General features: G+C 45.1%; 1 protein-coding gene across 1 annotated transcript in view; it reads right to left on the bottom strand.

Annotated features, from left to right (window-relative positions):
• gpr158a (G protein-coupled receptor 158a) overlaps positions 1 to 26920 on the bottom strand; it is a 723773-nt gene that overhangs the window by 284138 nt on the left and 412715 nt on the right. The window contains exon 4 of the mRNA XM_068051759.1: positions 9945 to 10159. Coding sequence (XP_067907860.1) covers positions 9945 to 10159 — 215 coding nt within the window. The remainder of the gene's footprint in view (positions 1 to 9944; positions 10160 to 26920) is intronic.

Raw genomic sequence — 26920 nt, 5'->3', positions numbered from 1 at the left:
CTGGTCCTAGAAAAGAAAGTTTAAAACACTTACCTTACAGGCCTTCATGCAGACCTGGGGCAGGATTTTTAAAGCTAACTAAGTGCGGGTATGGAGGCAAGTGCAATTTGAAGATCGGGTTCATAGCGGTCGGCACAGGGTTCTGCCACCTTTGGAACACAAAGCCATTTGTAAAGGGACACCGGCAGTGAAGGGACGGGTTGGGTGCATGTCTCCAATTAATAGCCTGTTAAGCTCATTGAAAAGCGCATTTACAGGCTTGTCAGCAGCAGGTTTTAATGTTTAAAGGCTGGGAACATGATGGACGTCATGGGGGGTACACGACAGGGTGTTCAAGTCATAATCACAGCAGGGGACCATCAGGGCTCTGGGAAGGGCCAATCAAAATACAGCAGAAGCCTAAGAAAAAGCTCAGCTGCTTTTAAAGTGCCACAGAGTGACCACTGCTGCAGCTGCAAGACTTGCTTTACTCGGTGGTGAGTGGCAGGAATCCGAAGAGGGACATGAGGCCACTGACATCATTGAGGTTGGCAGGGGGAGGCCTGGTGAACGCACAAAGCCCAGCTGAGGGAGTTGAGATAGGAACAGGCTACTCTGACATTGGACAGTACAGCCAGGATGAGCTTCAGCAGATGCAAACTTGTAGACAGCAGGAGGCCAGAGGAGCACAGCAGAGGGCTGCAAGGGGAGGAAAGCGCTACCCAAGACATCGGGTCTACCATCCAAGAGTCAGCTATCTGCCAAATGACAGAGCGGCAGAGCCATGGGAGCCTGCGCCTATCCAGGCAGATGTTCTTGGTCCTGTGTGCTCTGATCCACGATGGCCTGAGGACTCATGGCACCCATGGCTGTGACTTAGCTGCAGCCGTCAAGGTCTCCATCGCCCTAAACCTCTATACAACCAAGTTGTTCCAGGGATCAGCTGTAGACCTAGATGGCATCTCACAGTCGGCAGCTCATCAGGCCATCTGACAGGTCACAGATGCCATTTTCAGGAGGGCAGGGACTACATCCACTTCGACATAGAGGCACAGAGGGCATTGGGGTCAGCCTCCATCGCTGGATTCCTCCAGGTGAGGGCATCAACGCTTGCGCCATGTAGCCATCAAGGCACCCAGTGGCCGGCCAGTGAGATCTATCAGCAGGAAGCGCTTCCACTCCTTCAACGTCCAACTGGTCTGCGACCACAACAAGGGCTTCATCAATGTGTGCGCTCGCTTTCCTGGCAGTTACCATGACTCCTTCATCCTCTGCCAGTCCAGGCTGCTTCAGTCCTTCACTCCTTCCCCCAAAGTGCATAGATAGATCCAGGGGGACAAGGGAAATCCCTTGAAGAGATGGCCACTGACCCCTCTACAGGAGTCCCAGACAGAGGCACAGAGGTGAAACAACCAATGCCACCTGCTCAGCAGGCCAGCCATTGAGCAAGCATCAGGTTTCTGAAGGTGCAATTATGGTGCCCGGACCGATTAGCTGGCACCCTTCAATACCCTCCTGCAAGGGCCATTGTGGTGGTCTGCTGCACTATCCATTACATGGCCCTCCAGAGAGGTGTGGACCTTGAGGACAGTGAGGCCCTGGAAGATGACAGTTCATCAGGGGAAGTGCAGGAGAACAAAGAACAAAGATAATTACAGCACAGGAACAGGCCCTTCGGCCCTCCAAGCCTGCGCCGATCCAGATCCTCTCTCTAAACATGTCGCCTATTTTCTAAGCTTCTGTATCTCTTTTCTTCCTGCCCATTCATGTATCTGTCTGGATACATCTTAAAAGACTCCATCGTGCCCGCATCTACCACCTCCGCTGGCAATGCGTTCCAGGTGCCCACCACCCTCTGCGTAAAGAACTTTCCACGCATATCCCCCCTAAACTTTTCCCCTTTCACTTTGAACTCGTGTCCTCTAGTAATTGAAACCCCCACTCTGGGAAAAAGCTTCTTGCTATCCACCCTGTCTATACCTCTCATGATTTTGTACACCTCAATCAGGTCCCCCCTCAACCTCCGTCTTTCTAATGAAAATAATCCTAATCTACTCAACCTCTCTTCATAGCTAGCGCCCTCCATACCAGGCAACATCCTGGTGAACCTCCTCTGCACCCTCTCCAAAGCATCCACATCCTTTTGATAATGTGGCGACCAGAACTGTACGCAGTATTCCAAATGTGGCCGAACCAAAGTCCTATACAACTGTAACATGACCTGCCAACTCTTGTACTCAATGCCCCGTCCGATGAAGGAAAGCATGCCGTATGCCTTCTTGACCACTCTATTTACCTGCGTTGCCACCTTCAGGGAACAGTGGACCTGAACACCCAAATCTCTCTGGACATCAATTTTCCCCAGGACTTTTCCATTTACTGTATAGTTCACTCTTGAATTGGATCTTCCAAAATGCATCACCTCGCATTTGCCCTGATTGAACTCCATCTGCCATTTCTCTGCCCAACTCTCCAATCTATCTATATTCTGCTGTATTCTCTGACAGTCCCCTTCACTATCTGCTACTCCACCAATCTTAGTGTCGTCTGCAAATTTGCTAATCAGTCCACCTATACTTTCCTCCAAATCATTAATGTATATCACAAACAACAGTGGTCCCAGCACGGATCCCTGTGGAACACCACTGGTCACACGTCTCCATTTTGAGAAACTCCCTTCTACTGCTACTCTCTGTCTCCTGTTGCCCAGCCAGTTCTTTATCCATCTAGCTAGTACACCTTGGACCCCAAGCGCCTTCACTTTCTCCATCAGCCTGCCATGGGGAACCTTATCAAACGCCTTACTGAAGTCCATGTATATGACATCGACAGCCCTTCCGTCATCAATCAACTTTGTCACTTCCTCAAAGAATTCTATTAAGTTGGTTAGACATGACCTTCCCTGCACAAAACCATGTTGCCTATCACTGATGAGCCCATTTTCTTCCAAATGGGAATAGATCCTATCCCTCAGTATCTTCTCCAGCAGCTTCCCTACCACTGACGTCAGGCTCACCGGTCTATAATTTCCTGGATTATCCCTGCTACCCTTCTTAAACAAGGGGACAACATTAGCAATTCTCCAGTCCTCCGGGACCTCACCCATGTTTAAGGATGCTGCAAAGATATCTGTTAAGGCCCCAGCTATTTCCTCTCTCGCTTCCCTCAGTAACCTGGGATAGATCCCATCCGGACCTGGGGATTTGTCCACCTTAATGCCCTTTAGAATACCCAACACTTCCTCCCTCCTTATGCCGACTTGACCTAGAGTAATCAAACATCTGTTCCTAACCTCAACATCCGTCATGTCCCTCTCCTCGGTGAATACCGATGCAAAGTACTCGTTTAGAATCTCACCCATTTTCTCTGAGTCCAAGCATAACATTCCTCCTTTGTCCTTTAGTGGGCCAATCCTTTCTCTAGTTACCCTCTTTCTCCTTATATATGAATAAAAGGCTTTGGGATTTTCCTTAACCCTGTTTGCTAAAGATATTTCATGACCCCTTTTAGCCCTCTTAATTCCTCGTTTCAGATTGGTCCTACATTCCCGATATTCTTTCAAAGCTTCGTCTTTCATCAGCCGCCTAGACCTTATGTATGCTTCCTTTTTCCTCTTAGCTAGTCTCACAATTTCACCTGTCATCCATGGTTCCCTAATCTTGCCATTTCTATCCCTCATTTTCACAGGAACATGTCTCTCCTGCACGCTAATCAACCTCTCTTTAAAAGCCTCCCACATATCACATGTGGATTTACCTTCAAACAGCTGCTCCCAATCTACATTTCCCAGCTCCTGCCGAATTTTGGTATAGTTGGCCTTCCCCCAATTTAGCACTCTTCCTTTAGGACCACTCTCGTCTTTGTCCATGAGTATTTTAAAGCTTACGGAATTGTGATCACTATTCCCAAAGTAGTCCCCTACTGAAACTTCAACAACCTGGCCGGGCTCATTCCCCAACACCAGGTCCAGTATGGCCCCTTCCCGAGTTGGACTATTTACATACTGCTCTAGAAAACCCTCCTGGATGCTCCTTACAAATTCTGCTCCATCTGGACCTCTAACATTAAGCGAATCCCAGTCAATGTTGGGAAAATTAAAATCTCCTATCACCACCACCCTGTTGCTCCTACATCTTTCCATAATCTGTTTACATATTTGTACCTCTATCTCACGCTCGCTGTTGGGAGGCCTGTAGTACAGCCCCAACATTGTTACCGCACCCTTCCTATTTCTGAGTTCTGTCCATATTGCCTCACTGCTCGAGTCCTCCATAGTGCCCTCCTTCAGCACAGCTGTGATATCCTCTTTGACCAGTAATGCAACTCCTCCACCCCTTTTACCTCCCTCTCTATCCCGCCTGAAGCATCGATATCCTGGGATATTTAGTTGCCAATCATGCCCTTCCCTCAACCAAGTCTCAGTAATAGCAATAACATCATACTCCCAGGTACTAATCCAAGCCCTAAGTTCATCTGCCTTACCAACTACACTTCTTGCATTAAAGCAAATGCACCTCAGACCACCAGTCCCTTTATATTCATCATCTGCTCCCTGCCTGCTCTTCCCCTTAGTCACACTGACTTCATTATCTAGTTTCTTACAGGCTTTTGTTACTACCTCCTCACTGTCAACTGACCTCAATTGGTTCCCATCCCCCTGCCACATTAGTTTAAACCCTCCCCAACAGCGTTAGCAAAAGCACCTCCAAGGACATTGGTTCCAGTCCGGCCCAGGTGTCGACCGTCCAATTTGTAATAGTCCCACCTCCCCCAGAACCGGTCCCAATGTCCCAAAAATCTGAACCCCTCCTTCCTGCACCATCTCTCAAGCCACGCATTCATCCTGACTATTCTTTCATTTTTACTCTGACTATCACGTGGCACTGGTAGTAATCCTGAGATTACTACCTCTGAGGTCCTACTTTTTAACTTGGCTCCTAACTCCCTAAACTCTGCTTGTAGGACCTCATCCCGTTTTTTACCTATATCATTAGTGCCTATGTGCACAATGACAACTGGCTGTTCACCCTCCCCCTTTAGAATGTTCTGCAGCCGATCTGAGACATCCCTGACCCGTGCACCTGGGAGGCAACATACCATTCGGGAGCCTCGTTTTCGACCACAGAACCGCCTGTCTACTCCCCTTACAATCGAATCCCCTACGACTATAGCCCTTCCACTCTTTTTCCCGCCCTTCTGAGCAGCAGAGCCAGCCACGGTGCCATGGACCTGGCTACTGCTGCCTTCCCCTGGTGAGCCATCTCCCTCAACAGTATCCAAAACGGTATACTTGTTTTGGAGGGAGATGACCGCAGGGGACTCCTGCGCTGCCTTCCTGCTCTTTCTCTGCCTTTTGGTCACCCATTCCCTTTCTCCCTCAGCAATCCTAATCTGCGGTGTGACCAATTCACTAAACGTGCTATCCACGACCTCCTCAGCATCGCGCATGCTCCAAAGTGAGTCCATCCGCAGCTCGAGAGCCGTCATGCGGTCTAACAAGAGCTGCAGCTGGACACACTTCCTGCACGTGAAGGAGACAGGGTCATCAGCCATGTCCCTGAGCTCCCACATTGAGCAAGAGGAGCATGATACGGGTCTGAGATCTCCTGCCATTTTTAATCTTAAGTTTAAACTTAGTTAAATGAAAAAGGAACGAAAAGTTTTTACCAATCACAATAAAACCAGAGAAATCGAAAAAGCCTTACCTTATAAACACCCCACCGAGTCCTTTTTTTTTTGGTTAGAGGAGGAGGGCGGGTGGGAGACACTACAAGTGTGGTGTCTCGGGTTCAGAAACCGCCCAAATATATAGTGTTTTACTTACCCAGCAGCCCCCTGGCCTCCGCCGAAAAACAAAAGGAAATTAAATTTACTTTCAAACTGACTTTCCCAGCTGCTCACTCGCTCACACGCTGCTCTCCCGAAACAGCTGCTGCACTGAAAGGGAAGGAGGTAAGAGAGGAGGAGGAAGAGGAAGCGGAGGGGGATAACACTGTACAGAGAGGTGCTCCTTCTGAACTACGAGTTGGCCTTCTCCTGCAACCCACTGAGAAGAGGACCTCCCTCCTCTCCTTCACAGCTTCGAGTATTAGATCCAGGTCAACATCATTGAAGCAGGAGTTTCCCCTGCCCCTAGTGCCAGGCCTCCAGCTCCTCTGTGACATCTCGCTTCCCTCTGGTGCTGTGGAAGGCAGATCTCTCCCTCAGGACAACCAGTAGTCTTAGTGATGGCTGCCATAGGAAGTCAACATGAGCCCTACACTTGATCACTGCCATTTTCAATCTCACTAACTCTAAGTGGACAGGAAACCCATCTCCATACTAATTAAGGCTTTCCGACTTGAAAATTGCAATCTGAATCAATTTCCCAAAGGAGGTGGGTTTTAGACCAAAAACCTGTTCCTCGCCTCATAATGAAAATCCAGCTCCTGGTCTCACTGAGAAGGGTGGCTGTGATGGACAACCCAATGATTTGGTGATTAAAATGTAACCCAGGTCCAATGTATGTCACAAGACTCCAACTTACATAAATATGAGGTTGAAATCGTTGCAGGACAGGAATAATTGGGAAATTAGACACCCCATTTTAACTCCCACTCTGCCAATTTCTGCTGGGCCGGGGGAATTAAAAGTCCCCTTTTTAAATTTCTTATCCCCTTATTTACTCATTCTTTCACAGAGCAGTCCACAATGCAGACGTCAGTTTAACACATTGCAATTTGCAGTGCCATGTGCATCTGCATGTCAAGGGAAGTATTATTCCAAGCATTGTAAAATACATTCCACTTCTACTCCTCCAAGTGAAGGAATCAGCCAAATGTACAGTCTCAACCTAGCACCTCACAGCACTCTGCATCACCCACTCTTACAGTAGTAAGCATCTGAACAATAGCACCTCTGACAGTGGAGCACACCTTCAGTACTGCATTGAAGTGCCAGCCAAAATTATGTACTCAAATCCTAGAATGAGTTTTGAACCCACAACCTTCCTGACTGAGAGGCAAGAATAATACCCTGGAAGCACAGCTGACATTTGGGAAGACTAGGAAAAGGATTAAAAGCATCAGCAGACTCTGTGATCACTAGTTTTCCCAGTTTTCACCTCTTTTAAGGCATTTACACAGCCAAAAAAAGGCACAGAAAGGGTAGGAGACCTACAGCTAGACATTTGCCAAAGCTGCTCCTTAATTTCCCTTCCTTGCTTCATCTTGTGAGGCAGCCCCTGGTCTCAGCTTGCCTCCTCCACTCTACCATGACACAGTGGGAAGGAATCACAGATGTGAACCCCTACCCTCCTAGTCAGTGGCACAGTCTACTACTCCACAAAGCTGTCCCATCGCTAAAAGACTTGGTCTGACAGTGGATTGGCCATGGTGTCTGAAATTGAGTATATTTAACTTCAGTGGTGGGGAAACTTCGAGAAAGAATAATTTGGGACAAAATTAATAGTCACATGGAGAAATGCGGGTTAGTTAAAGAAAGCCAGCATGGATTTCTTAAAGGGAAAATCATGTTTAACTAACTTGCTGGAGTTTTTGTGAAGAGGTAACAGAAAGGGTTGATGAGGCCAGTGCTGTTGATGTGGCGTACATGGACTTTCAAAAGGCGTTTGATACGGTGCCACACAACAGACTTGTGAGCAAAGTTATAGCTCATGGAATAAAAGGGACAGTAGCAATATGGATATGGAATTGGCTGAGTGACAGGAAACAAAGAGTAGTGGTTAATGGATGTTTTTCGGGCTGGAGGAATGTTTGTAGTGGAGTTCCTCAGGGATCAGTGGTGGGACCCTTCAACGACCCTGCAACGAATTTGGCCTAACCATCAGCCTCAAGAAAAGGAACATCATGGGACAGGATGTCAGAAATGCTCCATCCATCAATATTGGCGACCACGCTCTGGAAATGGTTCAAGAATTCACCTAAATAGGCTCAACTATCACCAGTAACCTGTCTCTCGATGCAGAAATCAACAAGCGCATGGGAAAGGCTGCCACTGCTATGTACAGACTAGCCAAGAGAGTGTGGGAAAATGGTGCACTGTCATGGAACACAAAAGTCCAAGTGTATCAAGCCTGTGTCCTCAGTACCTTGCTCTACGGCAGCGAGGCCTGGACAACGTATGTCAGCCAAGAGCAACGTCTCAATTCATTCCATCTTCGCTGCCTCCGGAGAATCCTTGACATCATGTGGCAGGACCGTATCTCCAACACAGAAGTCCTCGAGGCGGCCAACATCCCCAGCATATACACCCTACTGAGCCAGCGGCACTTGAGATGGCTTGGCCATGTGAGCCGCATGGAAGATGGCAGGATCCCCAAGGACACATTGTACAGCGGGCTCGTCACTGGTATCAGACCCACTGGCCGTCCGTGCCTCCGCTTTAAAGACGTCTGCAAACGCGACATGAAGTTCTGTGAAACTGATCACAAGTCGTGGGAGTCGGTTGCCAGCGTTCGCCAGAGCTGGCGGGCAGCCATAAAGGCGGGGCTAAAGTGTGGCGAGTCGAAGAGGCATAGCAGTTGGTCGGAAAAAAGACATAAGCGCAAGGGGAGAGCCAACTGTGTAACAGCCCCAACAACCAACTTTATCTGCAGCACCTGTGGAAGAGTCTGTCATTCGAGAATTGGCCTTTATAGCCACTCCAGGTGCTGCTTCACAAACCACTGACCACCTCTAGGCGCTTACCCATTGTCTCTCGAGACAAGGAGGCCAAAGAAGAAGAAGAAGTGGTGGGGCCCTTGCTTTTCCTGATATATATTGATGACTGAAACCTTGGTGTACAGGGCACAATTTAAAAGTTTGCAAATGATACGAAACTTGGAAGCATTGTGAACAGTAAGGAGGATAATGTAGAACTTCAAAAGTACATAAACAAGCTGGTGGAATGGGCGGACAGGTAGGAAGAACATGGAGAGACAATATAAAATAAAGGGCACAATTCTAAACAGGGTGCAGGAGCAGAGGGGCCTGGGTGTATATGTGCATAAGTCTTTGACGGTGGTAGGACAGGTTAATAAAGCATACAGTATTTATTAATACTTTATTACTAAATTAATATGTATGAATAGGGGCATAGAGTACAAGAGCAAAGAAGTTATGTTGAACTCGAATAAGACACTAATTCAGCCTCAGCTGGAGTATTGAGTCCAATTCTGGGTGCCCACACTTTCGGAAAGACGTGAAGGCATTGGATGAGTGCAGAAAAGATTCACAAGAATGGTTCCAGGGATGAGGAACTTCAGTTATGAAGATAGATTGGAGAAGTTAGGACTGTTTTCCTTGGAGAAATGAAGGTTGAGAGGTATCTAAAATCATGAGGGGTCTGGACAGCGTAGATAGGGAGAAACTGTTGCAACTCATGAAAGGATCAAGAACGAGAGGGCGCAGATTTAAAGTAAATGGTAAAAGAAGCAAATGCGACATGAGGAAAATCTTTTTCATGCAGCAAATTGTTAAGGTCTGGAATGCGCTGCCTGAGAGTATGGTGGAGGCAGGTTCAATTGAAGCATTCAAAAGGGAATTAGACTGTTATCTGAAAAGGAAGAATGCGCAGGGTTACGGGGAGAAGGTGAGGGAATGGTACTAAATGAATTGCTCATTTGAAGAGCCTGTGCAGACACGATGGGCCAAATGGCTTCCTTCTGCACTGTAACAATTCTATCATTCTGTGATTGTGTGATTTTGTGACATCCTTCGATAGAATGTTAATTCTCAGTTGTGTTGACAGCTCAAACTGCTGCAGTCCAGGTCTCTGGCTATACCACATCACTGAACATGGTTACTGATGAGGTTGTCCTCCTTCTGCACTGTAACAATTCTGTGTTTCTGTGATTCATGAAAACGATAGCTCTGATGGAATTCTCCCTCTAATTTTCACATCTCTCTTTGCAATTTGAGCCACAAGACCCGTGTAAACATCCTTGCTACAGCATCAATACATTGTTAAGGAGTCTTAATATTTACCTTACACCTGCGGAAATGGTAGACCACTAGCATAGCGATGAAATCCAACAGCATGCAGAAAGCTTGGAATGCGATGATGGCAATGCGCAGGTACTTGTCTTCCTCTGCGTGGCAGGGACTGTCATCTTGACATGAGCTGCATCCATTCCGGCAGGGAAGGCATTCATATAGACTTCCATGTTGGCCCTGGGCAATGCCATGTTGTTTAATCTTCCCTGAAAAATATTACAATGTAAATTTTTAGGCTTTTATGAGAAGACTATGTTCTTATCAGACAATTCCAAACTGTGGATTAGCTCTATATCTAACTTGAACTATAATTCAACCCATAGTGAGATGATTTAATTTTTTTCAGAACAATTCTACCATTGTGCTGAATGGATAGATGGTATAATGCCTCTGGATGTGCCTTGGGCACCTACTGAGAAGCATAATCCAATATGCTGGATAGTGCACTTCCTGCACAGAAGGGCTGCATATATGCTGCCCGCCATATGGGACCCTTAGCTGCCTGTAAAATGGGCACAGTGTGATTGGATTTCTAGACCAGGGTGTTCTGCCTGATTCAAGCAGTCATAACAAGAGAGAAAGCTACATAAATGAATGCTACTTGTCAAATGGGAACAGGCCCAAATAAAATTTGTTTGGACCTGAATGGTTTCCTTGATTTGATGACTTAAAATTTGCAAGCTATAATCTGGTCAATACTTGTTTCATAAAATACAGAGACTAGTAATCATTATATGAACATTTAATAAGTTACACCATCATAAGGGAACTCATATCGCCATCTGACATAACTGTGCAAGAAACTGCAGGCCTTCCTGTTGATTCCTTTTTGGACCCTTGTTTATTACTAATTGACTGCCTAATTATGCATGAGAGAGGTGTGCAGTCAAGGGCAAGGATCCAACTCAGGTAAGAAACGTACATGATACCAAGGGATAACAATACATCTGATGTTGATTATTGCTGTGCAGGGTTGTAGGTTGTCAGCAAGCATCAAAGGCTCAGAGCCATGTCGAGATAATTGTCTCATTCATTCACATGCTGGTACCTTTGCAAAAATATTGTCAAGGAAAAAATGTCAATTAGTTTTACGTGATGTGACATGATGCTAACTGTGACATGGAACATATGGAGGTCAGTTCATCACTGTCAAACACTGAATTCTCCCAAAACCATATTGAGTATTACACATTAACTTTTTACCCAATGTCTTGGTACATGCTAAATCAAGAACTAATGAAAGATTAGAAAATATTGTCAGTTTTCTGAAGTTCTTTGGCACAATTAAACAGAAGAAAGGGTCAATGATTTTGCTACACTGAGGTTTTTGATGCATTGGTTCCGATGAGCTAGTGTTAACAGGCTGATGAAAGGTCAGTTCTGATGAAAGGTCACAGACCTGAAATGTTAACTCTGCTTCTCTCTCCACAGATGCTGCCAGACCTGCAGAGCATTTCCAGCACTTTCTGTTTTTATTTCAGATTCCAGGATCCACAGTATTTCAACTCTTATTAACAGGCTGATTTCCAGTCTGGCTGAGTCGATCATCACAATGCTTGTGGCATTAACCAGATATTGTCACATTATGATAACTTGCAATTTATTGTTTCCCATATGCGAACCCACCACATACGATATTGTCCTCAAATATGTGATGAAAATTGTGTGTCACCCTGGTGTGGATCATGCCGCATCAAGTATCAAAGCTGCATTAGTCTGATGGACAGAGTTGGGAAAAGATTACAGTGGAGCAGACTGTCTGTCAGCTGCAATACAACCACATCCCCAGTGACTAGCGCTTTGGCATTAACAGCACAGGCTAATTCCAGTGCTACCAGGAAGCAGGTCTGTCTGCAAAATTATCCAAGATGATGAGATCACCAGTTTATCAAAAGATTTCCTAAAAATTAAAAATCCAGGTTTAAATACCAAAAGACTCTTGTAGGATATGGTGGAATGGAATGGAAAAGGATTTTGAAATTAACATTAACCATTAAATGAAAAAAAATGTAACAAAACTAGACTGACAGTGTGGATGTTAATGCCAGACTAAAATCCTTATTTTACCGTTAATTTTCTTTTCAACACCCAATGTTTAATCCAAATCAATACTTTCAATGGTAGAATGGGGATATGAGCACTAAAGGCCTAAGATTAAGGGGGGACTTACCTCTTAAAAGCAGAGGTGCTGCCCTTCCACCTACCTTCTATATTTGCCCCAGCCTTGCCCATTTTGCTGGGTCAGGGTCCTTCATATGCATGTTGGACCTCCAGCAAAATTCCTTCTGCCGCTGAGACAGTGGTGACACTGCTGCAACATTAGAAGAGGTGAAAAGGGACCTTAAAGGAGCATAAATCTCCTTCTATCACCCCCCGCCCCAGAAAGATCAGAAGGAAGAGTCGCAGTGAAGGTGTTCACCTAAGACTAAGACATTCAGTAGCTGTTTCTAGGGCTGGTTGGGAACACATCTATGTTCTCCTGGGGAGTGACATCATCTCAAACAGAACAGCAGTCAAGGGTTTCTGGCATGTTGAGATAAGTGAGCACCCAAGATATTCTGCCATGTGGTACACGTGCTGAAAAGAAGCATCTTCCCCTTGACCCTGGAAATTCGACTGGAGTCAGTAAGGAAGATATCCAGCAAGCATGATCATGATGGAATTACCAGGATAAGAGCTCTATGGATTTTAAAGGCCTTATAGGATGTCCACCAAAGCTACTAAGTATCATCACCTCATTCCATGACAATATAAAAGGCACAATTCAACATGGTGGCTCCTCATCAGAGCCCTTTCCTATCCTGAGTGGTGTGAAACAGGGCTGTGTCCTCGCACCCACACTTTTTGGGATTTTCTTCTCCCTGCTGCTTTCACATGCGTTCAAATCCTCTGAAGAAGGAATTTTCCTCCACACAAGATCAGGGGGCAGGTTGTTCAACCTTGCCTGTCTAAGAGCGAAGTCCAAAGTACGGAAAGTCCTCATCAGGAAACTCCTCTTTGCTGACAATGCTGCTTTAACATCTCACACTGAAGAGTGCCTGCAGAGTCTTATCGACAGGTTTGCGGCTGCCTGCAATGAATTTGGCCTAACCATCAGCCTCAAGAAAACGAACATCATGGGGCAGGACGTCAGAAATGCTCCATCCATCAATATTGGCGACCACGCTCTGGAAGTGGTTCAAGAGTTCACCTACCTAGGCTCAACTATCACCAGTAACCTGTCTCTAGATGCAGAAATCAACAAGCGCATGGGTAAGGCTTCCACTGCTCTGTCCAGACTGGCCAAGAGAGTGTGGGAAAATGGCACACTGACACGGAACACAAACGTCCGAGTGTATCAGGCCTCTGTCCTCAGTACCTTGCTCTATGGCAGCGAGGCCTGGACAACATATGTCAGCCAAGAGCGACATCTCAATTCATTCCATCTTCGCTGCCTCCGGAGAATACTTGCCATCAGGTGGCAGGACCGTATCTCCAACACAGAAGTCCTCGAAGCGGCCAACATCCCCAGCTTGTACACACTACTGAATCAGCGGCGCTTGAGGTGGCTTGGCCATTTGAGCCGCTTGGAAGATGGCAGGATCCCCAAAGACACATTGTACAGCGAGCTCGCCACTGGTATCAGACCCACCGGCCGTCCACGTCTCCGCTTTAAAGACGTCTGCAAACGCGACATGAAATCCTGTGACATTGATCACAAGTCGTGGGAGTCAGTTGCCAGCGTTCGGCAGAGCTGGCGGGCAGCCATAAAGACAGGGCTAAAATGTGGCGAGTCGAAGAGACTTAGTAGTTGGCAGGAAAAAAGACAGAGGCGCAAGGGGAGAGCCAACTGTGCAACAGCCCCGACAAACAAAATTTCTCTGCAGCACCTGTGGAAGAGCCTGTCACTCTAGAATTGGCCTTTATAGCCACTCCAGGCGCTGCTTCACAAACCACTGACCACCTCCAGGCGCGTATCCATTGTCTCTCGAGATAAAGAGGCCCAAAAGAAGAAATAGGTAAAAGTGTAGCATGCATCTGTAACATCATAAATCTTAAGGCATCCTTAGGACATGAAATTAGGATTGGCTCAAATAACTTCTATCAGATAACTAAGCCATGCTGATTGACTCAAAAGGTCTCATTACAAATTTGGATCAACTATAGATAACTCTACAGCATAAGTCACTCCCATAAGAAGTCTGAGTGTCTTCATCTATGGGATTTGACTCACATTGTCCTCTAGTTACTTGCATGACAGCGTAGCCAGGGCTATAATGATAGTACCACCTTGTGAACTGAAGTCTTTTGCAATTGCATTTTTTCAATTTTTTGTGGTTGTAATGATGGCAAAAAATGTCATTGTTCACCATCATTGCAACTGGGAAACAGACAGTTACATCTGGCGTCCGCACAGACACAATTAAATGCAGAAATCCAGAAGTTGCTGCCAGTGATTCCCTGATCCTCTACAGTGTGTGCTGTTGAAGTCTTTGCACATGGAAATCTTAGCGATCACTTGACTTGACCTGATCTTTCACTATATTTGCTGTTAGTCTTATTTAAAAAATGGCAAAAGTTTCACCTTGATGAATGAGGTGTTTTTAATGGTATATTAAGTCATAATTACTAATGAACTACCTCTCTGGCCTGAAAAACTTAAGTTATCTTTGTGAAATGGTAACTATCTCCATAATGATAAAAACAGATTTTTAAAATAATAAAAATTATATTTTTAAAAATTTGTTTATGATATTTCAGCTTCTACTTTAATCCCACGGTGTATGTCACAATCTTTATTTTGCACTCTGTAAAATGATTAAAAAGTGAAGGATGATCAGTGGTTTTTACTTCCTAGTTTACAGTCTGTGAAAATTCTTCAATGTGATTGGCTGCTTAGCCAGCTTGATGTCATCACCATTGCTAGATGCCAGAGATCCCACATAGCTGATGTCGAAATGAAATTAACACTAGGAAAGGTGAAATCCATGGCATAAAGATCGCAGGATCTTTGGGGGAGCTTTCTTTGAGGTCAGTGGTGAGTCACTTCAAAACTGACCACAAATGCTTGGTGAGATGGTGTGAATTGATAAACTGATTGATTTGAATCAGTAAGATGGATTATTTCACAGTGAGTGAAATCCACAGAATGGCAGTCATGATCAGACTCACTTCACTCAAACAGTACATATTATCTTCACATAAGGATATAAAAAAACAGAACACGGCACATTTCCCCACATCTTCCTTGACTTAAGCAAGATAACTTCTGTTCTTACAAACATTCTAACCATATTCTCAGTAAAAGCTCTCAAACTTATTCTTTCAAAATCTGATTGCATGCACAGCATCCTGTTTTCAGAAAAAAAACCTCTGCTAGATTGTGTCCCAACCACTTTAATATCTCTTCATTGGTAGCCCCAAAAAATCAGATGTTCCACTACAATGGGTGTAAGGTGCTTATCCATTGCTAAGAAAAGACTATCAAATTGCTTATTTATAGTCTGTTGGCAATGACATTAAAAACTAGCTCATTAACATCTAACTACCTATTATTCCAATCTGTTTTTTAACTCATCTGAGCGTGTGATGCTTTTAATTACCCAACACTAAAAGTAACTTGTCTTAATTAAATGGTCAAAATATCCTAAAACGTATTAACACTATTGATTAAATGTAAACTAATAACAAAGCAGTTTCTTTCACCAGTCAGCTAGGAAAAACCACCAATCAATAAAGATAAGAAAACTCATGAAACAAATCATGCAAAGCTATTGGGCTGAATTTTATAGAGCCCTCGATGTCGGGAACAGTAGCGAGGGGTGGGGGGGCATGAAGATTGCTCCAGATGAGGCCTGCCACCTACCACGATGCCAACAGGGCCCATCCTGATCTTGACGGTGGCGGCGAAGCCTCATGGCAGCACCCCCGCCGCCAGCCGCTCGGCGATGGGACCGCTATTTAAATATTCAAATTAATTATATACCTTAGGTAATGAAGTTCCACTCTCCTCCTGAAGTGCCGCTGTGATCTTCATCCCAGTGGCCGGCAATGCCACGCCTTCGAATCCCCATCTGGGGAAATGAGGCGTGACACCTTTAGGGAGGGGAAGGAGATAAGTTTATCAGTGTGGGAGGGGGGGAGCGGGGGTGATGGGAACGGGCAAAGGTAAAAGGTTCTGAACTTTGTAGAGGGGGAAGGTCATATATTCAAGGTATGTATTTTAGAGGGGGAGGGGCAGGAATGACATGTAATGCTATTGGAGGGGTGGGAGATGGCCTGGAAAGATCTTTTTAATTAATTACTTTTAATAATTGTAAATTAGCTGTTCCTTTAAAAATTTAAATTGTCATTTGGGCTCTGAGCCCTTTAGAAATGGCGCCAGCAACTGTGCCTTGGCGCTAGACACCATTGCCAAGGATGACCCGTCCGCCTATCCACGTCACTGGTGGTGGGGATCCGCCCCGGGCATGTTAATGAGCCGCTGCATTCATGATCGTGGCGGCTTTGCCGAGTCAATGCCGCGTGTGTGGGCTCCCATCTTTTACGGCCACCCAGCCACATAAAATCCAACCCATTGTTCACGAACCAAACAGTTCATGCAATGTTCTTCAAATCCTTTGACTAGCCATATTGCAACCTCAAATGCCAGCACCTTTAACTAAAATTAATTAATGTAACATAATAAATGTACTAAAATGGACACAATTCCAAAATACATTAATACATAAAGTTAGCCATTGTATGTTAGATATGTCTAAAACATATACTGAGCACAGGTCTACCCTTGTGTCTGCACTGCAGCTAAATTGCCTACAAAACTTTTCATGTGCGAACACCTGCCCGTGCCTGAAGAGGCTGCATCACCAAAAATGAGCGACCTGTGCTCTTAGAACACCTGCTCGAGCACAAGATAAAACTCAGGAGTAATTCGATTTCAAGCAAAACTCGTGTCAGTTTCCTGGGTTGTTATTTAAGTGCTTTCGATCTTAAAGCAACAGGCTGCTTTTGCCAAGAATGTTGTCCTCTAAACAGTTTGTGTGACTGTCTCCTCTTTTTCACTCGGTATTCTTTTTCCATGGTGGTGTTTTGGGTGCAGGAAACTGGGATGAAGACTAAACTATGTCTTGGAAGCATAGTTCTGGGAATGAGGTGACCCTCACTGTCCATGAACAGAGACTCCATTACATTCAGTTTGAGGGAGAGAAGAGTGGGTCCAAGAATAGTATTTTAAACTTAAACAAGGCTAATTATTAGGACATGAAAGCAGAGAAAGCTAAAGTGAACTGGCAAATCAGGTTAAGGGGTAGATCAATAGAGATGCTATGGCAGACATTTTAGGGATATTTCAGAATAGACAGAATAGATACATTTCAATGAGAAAGCAAAATTCCAAGGGTGGGACCCGCCATCCGTGGTTAACTAAAACAGTTAAAGATGGCATCAAACGTAAAGAAAAAGCCTATAATTACACAAAGATGGGAGGCAGGTCAGAAGATTGGACAGAATATAAAAAACAGCAAAGAATGACTAAAAGATTGATAAGGAAGGTAAAATTAGAGTATGAGAGAAAGCTAGCTAGAAATATAAAGACAGATAGTAAGAGTTTCTATAGATATTTTAAAAAGAAGAGTTAACAAAGTGAGCATTGGTCCGATAGAAAGTGAGTCTGGGGATTTAATAATGGATAATAAGGAGATGTCAGATGAATTGAACAGGTATTTTGCATCGGTCTTCACTATTGAGGATACAAGTAACATCCCAGTAGTAGCTGTAAGTCAGGAAATGGAAGGGAGGGAGGAACTCAAGAAAATTACAATCACCAGGGAAGTGGTACTGAACAAACTGTTGGAGCTGCAGGCTGACAAATCCCTGCGTCCTGATGGACTTCATCCTAGGGTACTAAAAGAAGTGGCTAGTGAGATAGTTGATGCGTTTGATTTAATTTTCCAAAATTCCCTAGATTCGGGGAAAGTTCAGTTAGATTGGAAAATAGCGAATGTAACTCATTTATTCAAAAAGAGAGGGAGACAGAAAGCAGGAATTTACAGGCCAGTTAGCTTAACATCTGTCATAGGGAAAATGTTAGAAGCTATTATTAATGACGTTATAGCAAGGAATTTAGAAAAATTCAAGGTAATCAGGCAGAGTCAACATGGTTTTGTGAAAGGGAAATCATGTTTAACCAATTTATTAGAATTCTTTGAGGGAGGTACATGTGCTGTGGATAAAGGGGAACCAGTGGATGTATTGTACTTAGATTTCCAGAAGGCATTTGATAAGGTGCCACATCAAAGGTTATTGCAGAAAATAAAAGCTCATGATGTAGGTGGTAACATATTGGCATGGATAGAAGGTTGGTTAGCTAACAGGAAACAGAGAGTAGGCATAAATGGGTCATTTTCTGGTTGTCAAGATGTAATGAGTGGTGTGCCACAGGGATCTGTGCTGGGGCCTCAACGTTTTACAATTTATATAAATGACTTAGATGAAGGGACCGAAGGTATGGTTGCTAAATTTGCTGATGACACAAAGATAGGGAGGAAAATAACATGTGGAGAGGACATAAGGGGGCTACAAAGGGAGAGAGATACGTTACGTGAGTGGGCAAAGACCTGGCAAATGGAGTATAATGTGGGAAAGTGAGAAATTGTCCACTTTTGCAGGAAGAATAAAAAAGAAGCATATAATCTAAATGGTGTGAGATTGCAGACCTCTGTGATGCAGAGGGATATGGGTGTCCTAGTGTATAGAAACATAGAAACATAGAAAATAGGAGCAGGAGTAGGCCATTTGGCTCTTCGAGCCTGCCCCACCATTCATTATGATCATGGCTGACCATCCAACTCAATAGCCTGTTCCGGCTTTCACCCCATACCCTTTGATCCCTTTTGACCCAAGAGCTATATCTAACTCCTTTTTGAAAACATTCAATGTTTTGGCCTCAACTGCTTTCTGTGGTAGCGAATTCCACAGGCTCACCCTCTCTGGGTGAAGAAATTTCTCCTCATCTCAGTTCTGAAGGGTTTACCCCATATTCTTAGATTATGACCCCTGGTTCTAGACTCCCCCACCATCGGGAACATCCTTCCTGCATCTACCCTGTCCAGTCCTGTTAGAATTTTATAGGTTTCTATGAGATCCCCCTCACTCTTCTGAACTCCAGCAAATATAATCCTAACCAACTCAATCTCTCCTCATACGTCAGTCCCACCATCCCAGGAATCAGTCTGGTAAACCTTCGCTGCACTCCCTCTATAGCAAGAACATCCTTCCTCAGATAAGGAGACCAAAACTGCACACAATATTCCAGGTGTGGCCTCACCAAGGCCCTGTATAATTGCTTTGTCGAAAGCCTTCTGAATGTCCAAATAAACCACATCCACTGGCTCCTCCATCAACTCTACTAATTGCATCCTCGAAGAATTCTAGTAGATTTGTCAAGCATGATTTCCCTTTTGTAAATCCATGCTGACCCTGCCCGATTCTACCACTGTTCTCCAAATGCTCTGCTATAAAATCTTTGATAATGGTCTCTAGAATTTTCCCCACTACCAACGTCAGGCTGACTGGCCTATAATTCCCTGCTTTCTCTCTACCTCCCTTTTTAAATAGTGGGGTTACATTAGCTACCCTCCAATCTGTAGGAACTGTTCCAGAGTCTATAGAATCTTGGAAGATGGCCACCAATGCATCCACTATTTCTAGGGTCACTTCCTTAAGTACTCTGGGATGCATACCATCAGGTCCTGGGGAGTTATCGGCCTTCAATCCCATCAATTTCCCCAACGCCATTTCTCTACTAATACTGATTTCTTTCAGTAATGAATTACAAAAGGTTAGTATGCAGCTACAGCATGTAATTAGGAAAGCTAACAGAATGTTATCGTTTATCATGAGGGGAATTGAATACAAAAGTAGGGAGGTTATGCTTCAGCTATACAGGGCATTGGTGAGACCATATCTGGAGTACTGTGTACAGTATTGGTCTCTTTATTTAAGGAAGGATGTAAATGCATTAGTGGCAATACAGAAAAGGTTTACTAGACTAATACCTGGAACGGGCTGGCTGTCTTACGAGGAAAGATTGGACAGGCTTGGCTTGTATCCGCTGGAATTTAGAAGAGTAAGAGGCGACTTGATTGAAACTTATAAGATCCTGAGGGGTCTTGACAGGATGGATGTGGAAAGGATGTTTCGCCTTGTGGGAGAATCTAGAAGTAGGGGACACTGTTTAAAAATAAGGGGTTGACCATTTAAGACGGAGATGAGGAGAAATTCTTTCTCTCAGAGAGTCGTGAGTCTTTGGAATTCTGTTCTTCAAAAGGTGGTGGAAGCAGAGTCTTTGAATATTTTAAAGGCAGAGGTAGATAGATTCTTGATAAGCAAGGGGGTGAAAGGTTATTGGGGGAGCGCAGAAGGAAGCCTTTCGGCCCATCGTGTGCACGGGCTCTTCCAATGAGCAATTCACTTAGTGCCATTCCCTCATCTTCTCCCAGTAACCCTGCACATTCTTCCTTTTCATATAACCGTCTAATTCCCTTTTGAATGCTTCAATTGAACCTGCCTCCATCACACTCTCAGGCAGCGCATTCCAGACCTTAACCACTCGCTGCTTGACAAAGTTTTTCCTCATGTCGCTTTTGCTTCTTTTACCCATTACTTTAAATCTGTGCCCTCTCGTTCTCGATCCTTTTACAAGTGGGATCAATTTCTCTCTATCCAGACCCCTCATGATTTTGAACACCTCTATAAAATCACATCTCAGCCTTCTCTTCTCCAAGAAAAACAGTCCCAACTTCTCCAATTTATCTTCATAACTGTAGTTCCTCATCCCTGGAACCATTCTGGTGAACATTTTCTGTACGCTCTCCAATGCCTTCACATCTTTCCTAAAGTGTGGCGCCCAGAACTGGATGCATTACTTCAGCTGAGGCTGATTTAATGTCTTATATAAGTTCAACATAACCTCCTCGCTCTTGTACTCTATGCCCCTATTAATAAAACCCAGGATACTCTATGCTGTAATAACTGCTCTCTCAACCTGTCCTGCCGCCTTCAATGACATATGCACAAATATACCCAGGTCCCTCTGCTCCTGCACCACTTTTAGAATTGTGCCCTTTATTTTATATTGCCTCTCCATGTTCTTCCTACCAAAATGAATCACTTCACATTTCTCTGCATTGAACCTCAACAGCCACCTGTTCACTCATTCCATCAGCTTGTCTATGTCCTTTTGAAGTTCTACACGATACTTCTTACTGCTCACAATGCTTCCAAGTTTTGTATCATCGAAAAACTTGAAATTGAGCCCGGTACACCAAGGTCTAGGTCATTACTATATATCAGGAAAGCAAGGGTTCCAACACTGACCCTAGGGAACTCCACTGCAAACCTTCCTCTAGACAGGAAAACATCCATTTGCCACTACTCTTTTTTTTCTGTCACTCAGCCAATTCCATATCCATGTTGCTACCATGACTTTTATTCCATGAGCAATGACTTTGCTCACAGGTCTGTTGAGTGGCACTGCATCAAATGCCTTTTGGAAGTGCACGTACACTACATCAACGGCATTGCCCTCATCAACCTCCCCTGTTACCTCTTCAAAAAACTCCAGCAAGTTAGTTAAACATGATTTTCCCTTTAAGAAATCCAAGCTGGCTTTCTTTAATTAACCCACATTTGTCCATATAACTATTAATTTGGTCCCAAATTATTCTTTCTAGAAGTTTCCCCATCTCTGAAGTTAAACTGACTGGCCTGTAGTTGCTGGGCTTATCTTTACACCCTTTTTTGAACAAGGGTGTAACGTTTGCAATTCCCCAGTCCTCTGGAACCACCCCTGACTCTAAGGAAGAATGAAAAATTATGGCCACTCTCACTTCCCTCAGTATCCTTGGATGCATCTCATCTGGTCCTGATGCCTTATCCCCTTTATGAATGGTAGCCTATCCAATACCTCCTCCTTATCAATTTTAAACCCTTCTAGTATATTAATTACTTACTCTTTCACCATTTTCTGGGATGCATCTTCTTCTTTGGTAAAGACAGATGCAAAGTATTCATTTAATACCTCAGCTATGTCCTCTGCCTCCAGATTCCAGACCCTAACCACGCACTGCATAAAAATGTTCTTCCTCATTTCGCCTTTGTTTCTTTTTCCAATCACTTTAAATCAATGTCCTCTGGTTCTCGACCCTTCCACCAACGGGAACAGTTTCTCCCTATCTACTCTGTCGAGACCTCTCCTGAGTTTGAACACATATCAAATTTCCTCTCAAGCTTATCTTCTCTGAGGAGAACAACCCCATGTGACAGGAACAATTCTTGTAAATCTTTTCTTCACCCTCTCTAATGCCTTCACATCCTTCCTAAAGTGTGGTGCCCAAAATTGGACACAATACCCCTGCTGAGGTTGAACCAGTGTTTTATAAATAGGGCCCTACCAAATTTATGGTCAGATTTTACAAATTTCATGGTCACAGCATTTTAAGAATCTGAGTATTGCTGAAAATAGAGACATGTTGTCGAATCTTTTCATCTTGCACTCATCAGGACAATCCTCAAGAATACCAATGAAGGGAAAACAATGACTTTATACTGTATGAGAAGAGAGTGCTGATTGGTTGACAAGCAAGCTGTGATCGGTAGAGGCGTTGCCATGGAGAATGCACCAGTTTATGGTGACTGACAGTTAACTGCCAAACTTTGTTTGAAATTTAACCCAGGCAGTTTGACTCTGATTGGTCAAGGCACTGCCCTGAGGAATGAAACAACGAATGGCTGTCACTTATCTTGTTCAGCTACAACATGCACAATGTTTGTACATGTTCTTTTTGTCTTTCCTCCCCTCCAAAGGTCAGAAAGTTTTAACATTACCCCTTCCCATCACCCTCTAGACCAATATGGAAAGTTTTACCCTGCTCCCCCTCTCCTGCACTGATATAGTTACATCTGCCCCCCCCTCCTTACCAGTGTTCTGCCATCCATCACTGGTTGCAGATTGGACGGCGTGGGAATGCTGGCTGTTGACCGCAATCTTGGAGAGTGATGGCCAGCAGCACCAGGTAATCTATTAATTCATTAATTTACATTGATTGCCATATGTAAATGTGTGTCCCGCGTTGAGTGGTGGGGGGACTGCCACGAGGCCTCGCCGCTGCCGGTAATATGGGACGGGGCCTTCCCAGCGTCAAGGCGCATGGTGGGCCTCTGCTGGATGCATTTTCCAGGACCCCCACCACGACCCCCTGACTTGTGCCTTATAGATAGTGGACAGGCATTGGGGAGTCAGGAGGTGAGTTACTCGTTGCAGAATTCCTAGCACCTGATCTGCTCTTTTAGCCACAGTATTTATGTGGCCGGTCCAGTTCAGTTTCTGGTCAATGGTGACCCCCCCCCCAGGATGTTGATGGTGGGGGTTCAGCGATGGTTGTGTCATTGAACATCAAGGGGAGATAGTGAGATTCTCTCTTAGAACATAGAACATAGAACAGTACAGCACAGTACAGGCCCTTCGGCCCACGATGTTGTGCTGAACCTTTAACCTACTCTAAAATCAAACTACCTACCTACCCTTCATTCTACTATCATCCATGTACCTATCCAAGAGTCGCTTAAATGTCCCTAATGTATCTGCTTCTACTACCACCGCTGGCAGCGCATTCCATGCACCCACCACTCTGTGTGTAAAGAACCGACCTCTGACATCTCCCCGAAACCTTCCTCCAATCACCTTAAAATTATGCCCCCTGGTGATAGCCCTTTCCACCCTGGGAAAAAGTCTCTGGCTATCCACTCTATCTATGCCTTTCATCATCTTGTACCCCTCTATCAAGTCACCTCTCATCCTTCTTCGCTCCAATGAGAAAAGCCCGAGCTCCCTCAATCTTTCTTCGTAAGACATGCCCTCCAGTCCAGGCAGCATCCTGGTAAATCTCCTCTGCACCCTCTCTAAAGCTTCCACATGCTTCCTATAATGAGGCGACCAGAACTGAACACAATATTCCAAGTGTGGTCTAACCAGGGCCTTATAAAGCTGCAGCATAACCTCGCGGCTCTTAAACTCAATCCCCCTGTTAATGAAAGCCAACACACCATACGCCTTCTTAACAACCCTATCAACTTGGGTGGCAACTTTGAGCGATCGATGGACATGGACCCCAAGATCCCTCTGTTCCTCCACACTACCAAGAATCCTGTCTTTAAGCCTGTATTCTGCATTCATATTCGACCTTCCAAAATGAATCACTTCACACTTTTCCAGGTTGAACGCCATCTGCCACTTCTCAGCCCAGCTCTGCATCCTGTCAATGTCCCGTTGCAACCTACAACAGCCTTCCACACTATCCACAACTCCAGCAACCTTCGTGTCATCGGCAAACTTGCTAACCCAGCCTTCCATTCCTCATCCAAGTCATTTATAAAAATCACAAAGAGCAGAGGTCCCAGAACAGATCCCTGCGGAACACCACTGGTCACCGAGCTCCATGCTGAATACTTTCCATCTACTACCACCCTCTGTCTTCTATGGGCCAGCCAATTCTGTATCCAGACAGCCAACGTTCCCTGTATCCCATGCCGCCTTACTTTCTGAATGAGCCTACCATGGGGAACCTTATCAAACGCCTTGCTAAAATCCACATGCACCACATCCACTGCTCTTCCTTCATCAACGTGTTTTGTCACATCTTCAAAGAATTCAATAAGGCATGTGAGGCATGACCTGCCATGCTGACTGTCTCTAATCAAACCATGCTTTTCCAAATAATCATAAATCCTGTCTCTCAGAATCCTCTTCAATAATTTGCCCACTACCGACGTAAGAATGACTGGTCTATAATTCCCAGGGTTATCCCTATTCCCTTTCTTGAACAAGGGAATAACATTTGCCACCCTCCAATCATCCGGTACTATTCCAGTGGACAGTGAGGACGCAAAGATCATCGCCAAAGGCGCAGCAATCTCTTCCCTCGCTTCCCGTAATATCCTTGGGTATATCCCGTCTGGCCCCGGGGACTTATCTGTCCTCATATCATTCAAAATTTCCAGCACATCCTCCCTCTTAACCTCAACATGTTCGAGCATATCAGCATGTTTCATGCTGTCCTCACAAACGACACGGTCCCTCTCACTAGTGAATACTGAAGCGAAGTATTCATTTAGGACCTCCCATACCTCCTCCGACTCCAGGCACAAGTTCCCTCCACTATCCCTGATCGGCCCTACCCTCACTCTGGCCATCCTCTTGTTCCTCACATAAGTGTAGAACGCCTTGGGATTTTCCTTAATCCTACCTGCCAAGACTTTTTCATGTCCCCTTCTAGCTCTCCTAAGTCCATTCTTCAGTTCCTTCCTGGCTACCTTGTAATCCTCTCGAGCCCTGTCTGATCCTTGCTTCCTCAACCTTAAGTCAGCTTCCTTCTTCCTCTTGACTAGCTGTTCCACATCTCTTGTCATCCAAGGTTCCTTCACCCTACCATCCCTTCCTTGCCTCATCGGGACAAACCTATCCAGCAGTCGCAGCAAGTGCTCCCTAAACAACCTCCACATTTCTGTCGTGCATTTCCCTGAGAACATCTGTTCCCAATTTATGCTCCCCAGTTCCTGCCTAATATCATTGTAATTCCCCCTCCCCCAATTAAATATTTTCCCATCCTGTCTGCTCCTATCCCTCTCCATGACTATAGTAAAGGTCAGGGAGTTGTGATCACTATCATCGAAATGCTCTCCCACCGAGAGATCTGCCACCTGGCCTGGTGCGTTGCCAAGCACCAAATCCAACATAGCCTCCCCTCCAGTCGGCCTATCTACATATTGAGTCAGGAAACCTTCCTGGACACACCTGACAAAAACTGCTCCATCCAAACTATTTGCACTAAGGAGGTTCCAATCAATATTAGGGAAGTTGAAGTCACCCATGACAACAACCCTGTTACTTCTGCACCTTTCCAAAATCTGCCTCCCAATCTGTTCCTCCGTGTCTCTGCTGCTATTGGGGGGTCTATAGAAAACTCCCAACAAAGTGACTGCTCCTTTCCTGTTTCTGACTTCCACCCATAATGACTCAGTAGACAAACCCTCCTTGACGACCTCCCTTTCTGCAGCTGTGATACTATCCCTGATTAGCAATGCCACTCCCCCACCTCTTTTACCTCCCTCCCTATTCCTTTTGAAACATCTAAACCCCGGAACATCCAACATCCATTCCTGCCCCTGTGATATCCACGTCTCCGTAATGGCCACAACATCGTAGCTCCAAGTACTGATCCATGCTCTAAGTTCATCACCCTTATTCCTGACACTTCTTGCGTTAAAATAGACACACTTCAACCCATCATACTGGCTGCAACTTTGTTGTGTCAATTGTCTAACCTTCCTCACAGACTCTCTGCACTCGGTATCTGCCTGTTCAACAGCTACCCCATCCACTGATCCGTAGCTCCGGTTCCCATCCCCCTTCCAAACTAGTTTCAACCCTCCCGAAGAGCTCTAGCAAACCTCCCGCCCAGGATATTGGTGCCCCTCCAGTTCAGATGCAACCCGTCCCTCTTGTACAGGTCCCACCTTCCCCAGAAGGTATGCCAATGATCCACATATCTGAAGCCCTCCCTCCTACACCAGTTCTGTAGCCACGTGTTCAGCTGCACTCGCTCTCTGTTTCTAGCCTCACTAGCACGTGGCACCGGTATCAATCCTGAGATTACTACTCTGCTCGTCCTGCCTTTTAGCTTCCAACCTAACTCCCTATATTCGCTTTTCAGGTCCTCATCCCTTTTCCTAGCTATGTCATTGGTCCTGATGTGTACCACGACCTCTGGCTGCTCCCCCTCCCCCTTAAGAATCCTGTGGACTCGATCCGAGACATCCCTGACCCTGGCACCCGGGAGGCAACATACCATCCGGGAGTCTCGTTTGCGACCACAGAATCTCCTGTCTGTTCCTCTAACCATTGAATCTCCTATCACTATCGCTCTCCTATT

Source organism: Heterodontus francisci, chromosome 2, assembly GCF_036365525.1.
Source record: "Heterodontus francisci isolate sHetFra1 chromosome 2, sHetFra1.hap1, whole genome shotgun sequence".
In the NCBI taxonomy this organism is placed as follows: Eukaryota; Metazoa; Chordata; class Chondrichthyes; order Heterodontiformes; family Heterodontidae; genus Heterodontus; species Heterodontus francisci.
The sequence above is the reverse complement of the archived record's forward strand: the minus strand, read 5'-3'. Positions and strand labels throughout refer to the sequence as shown.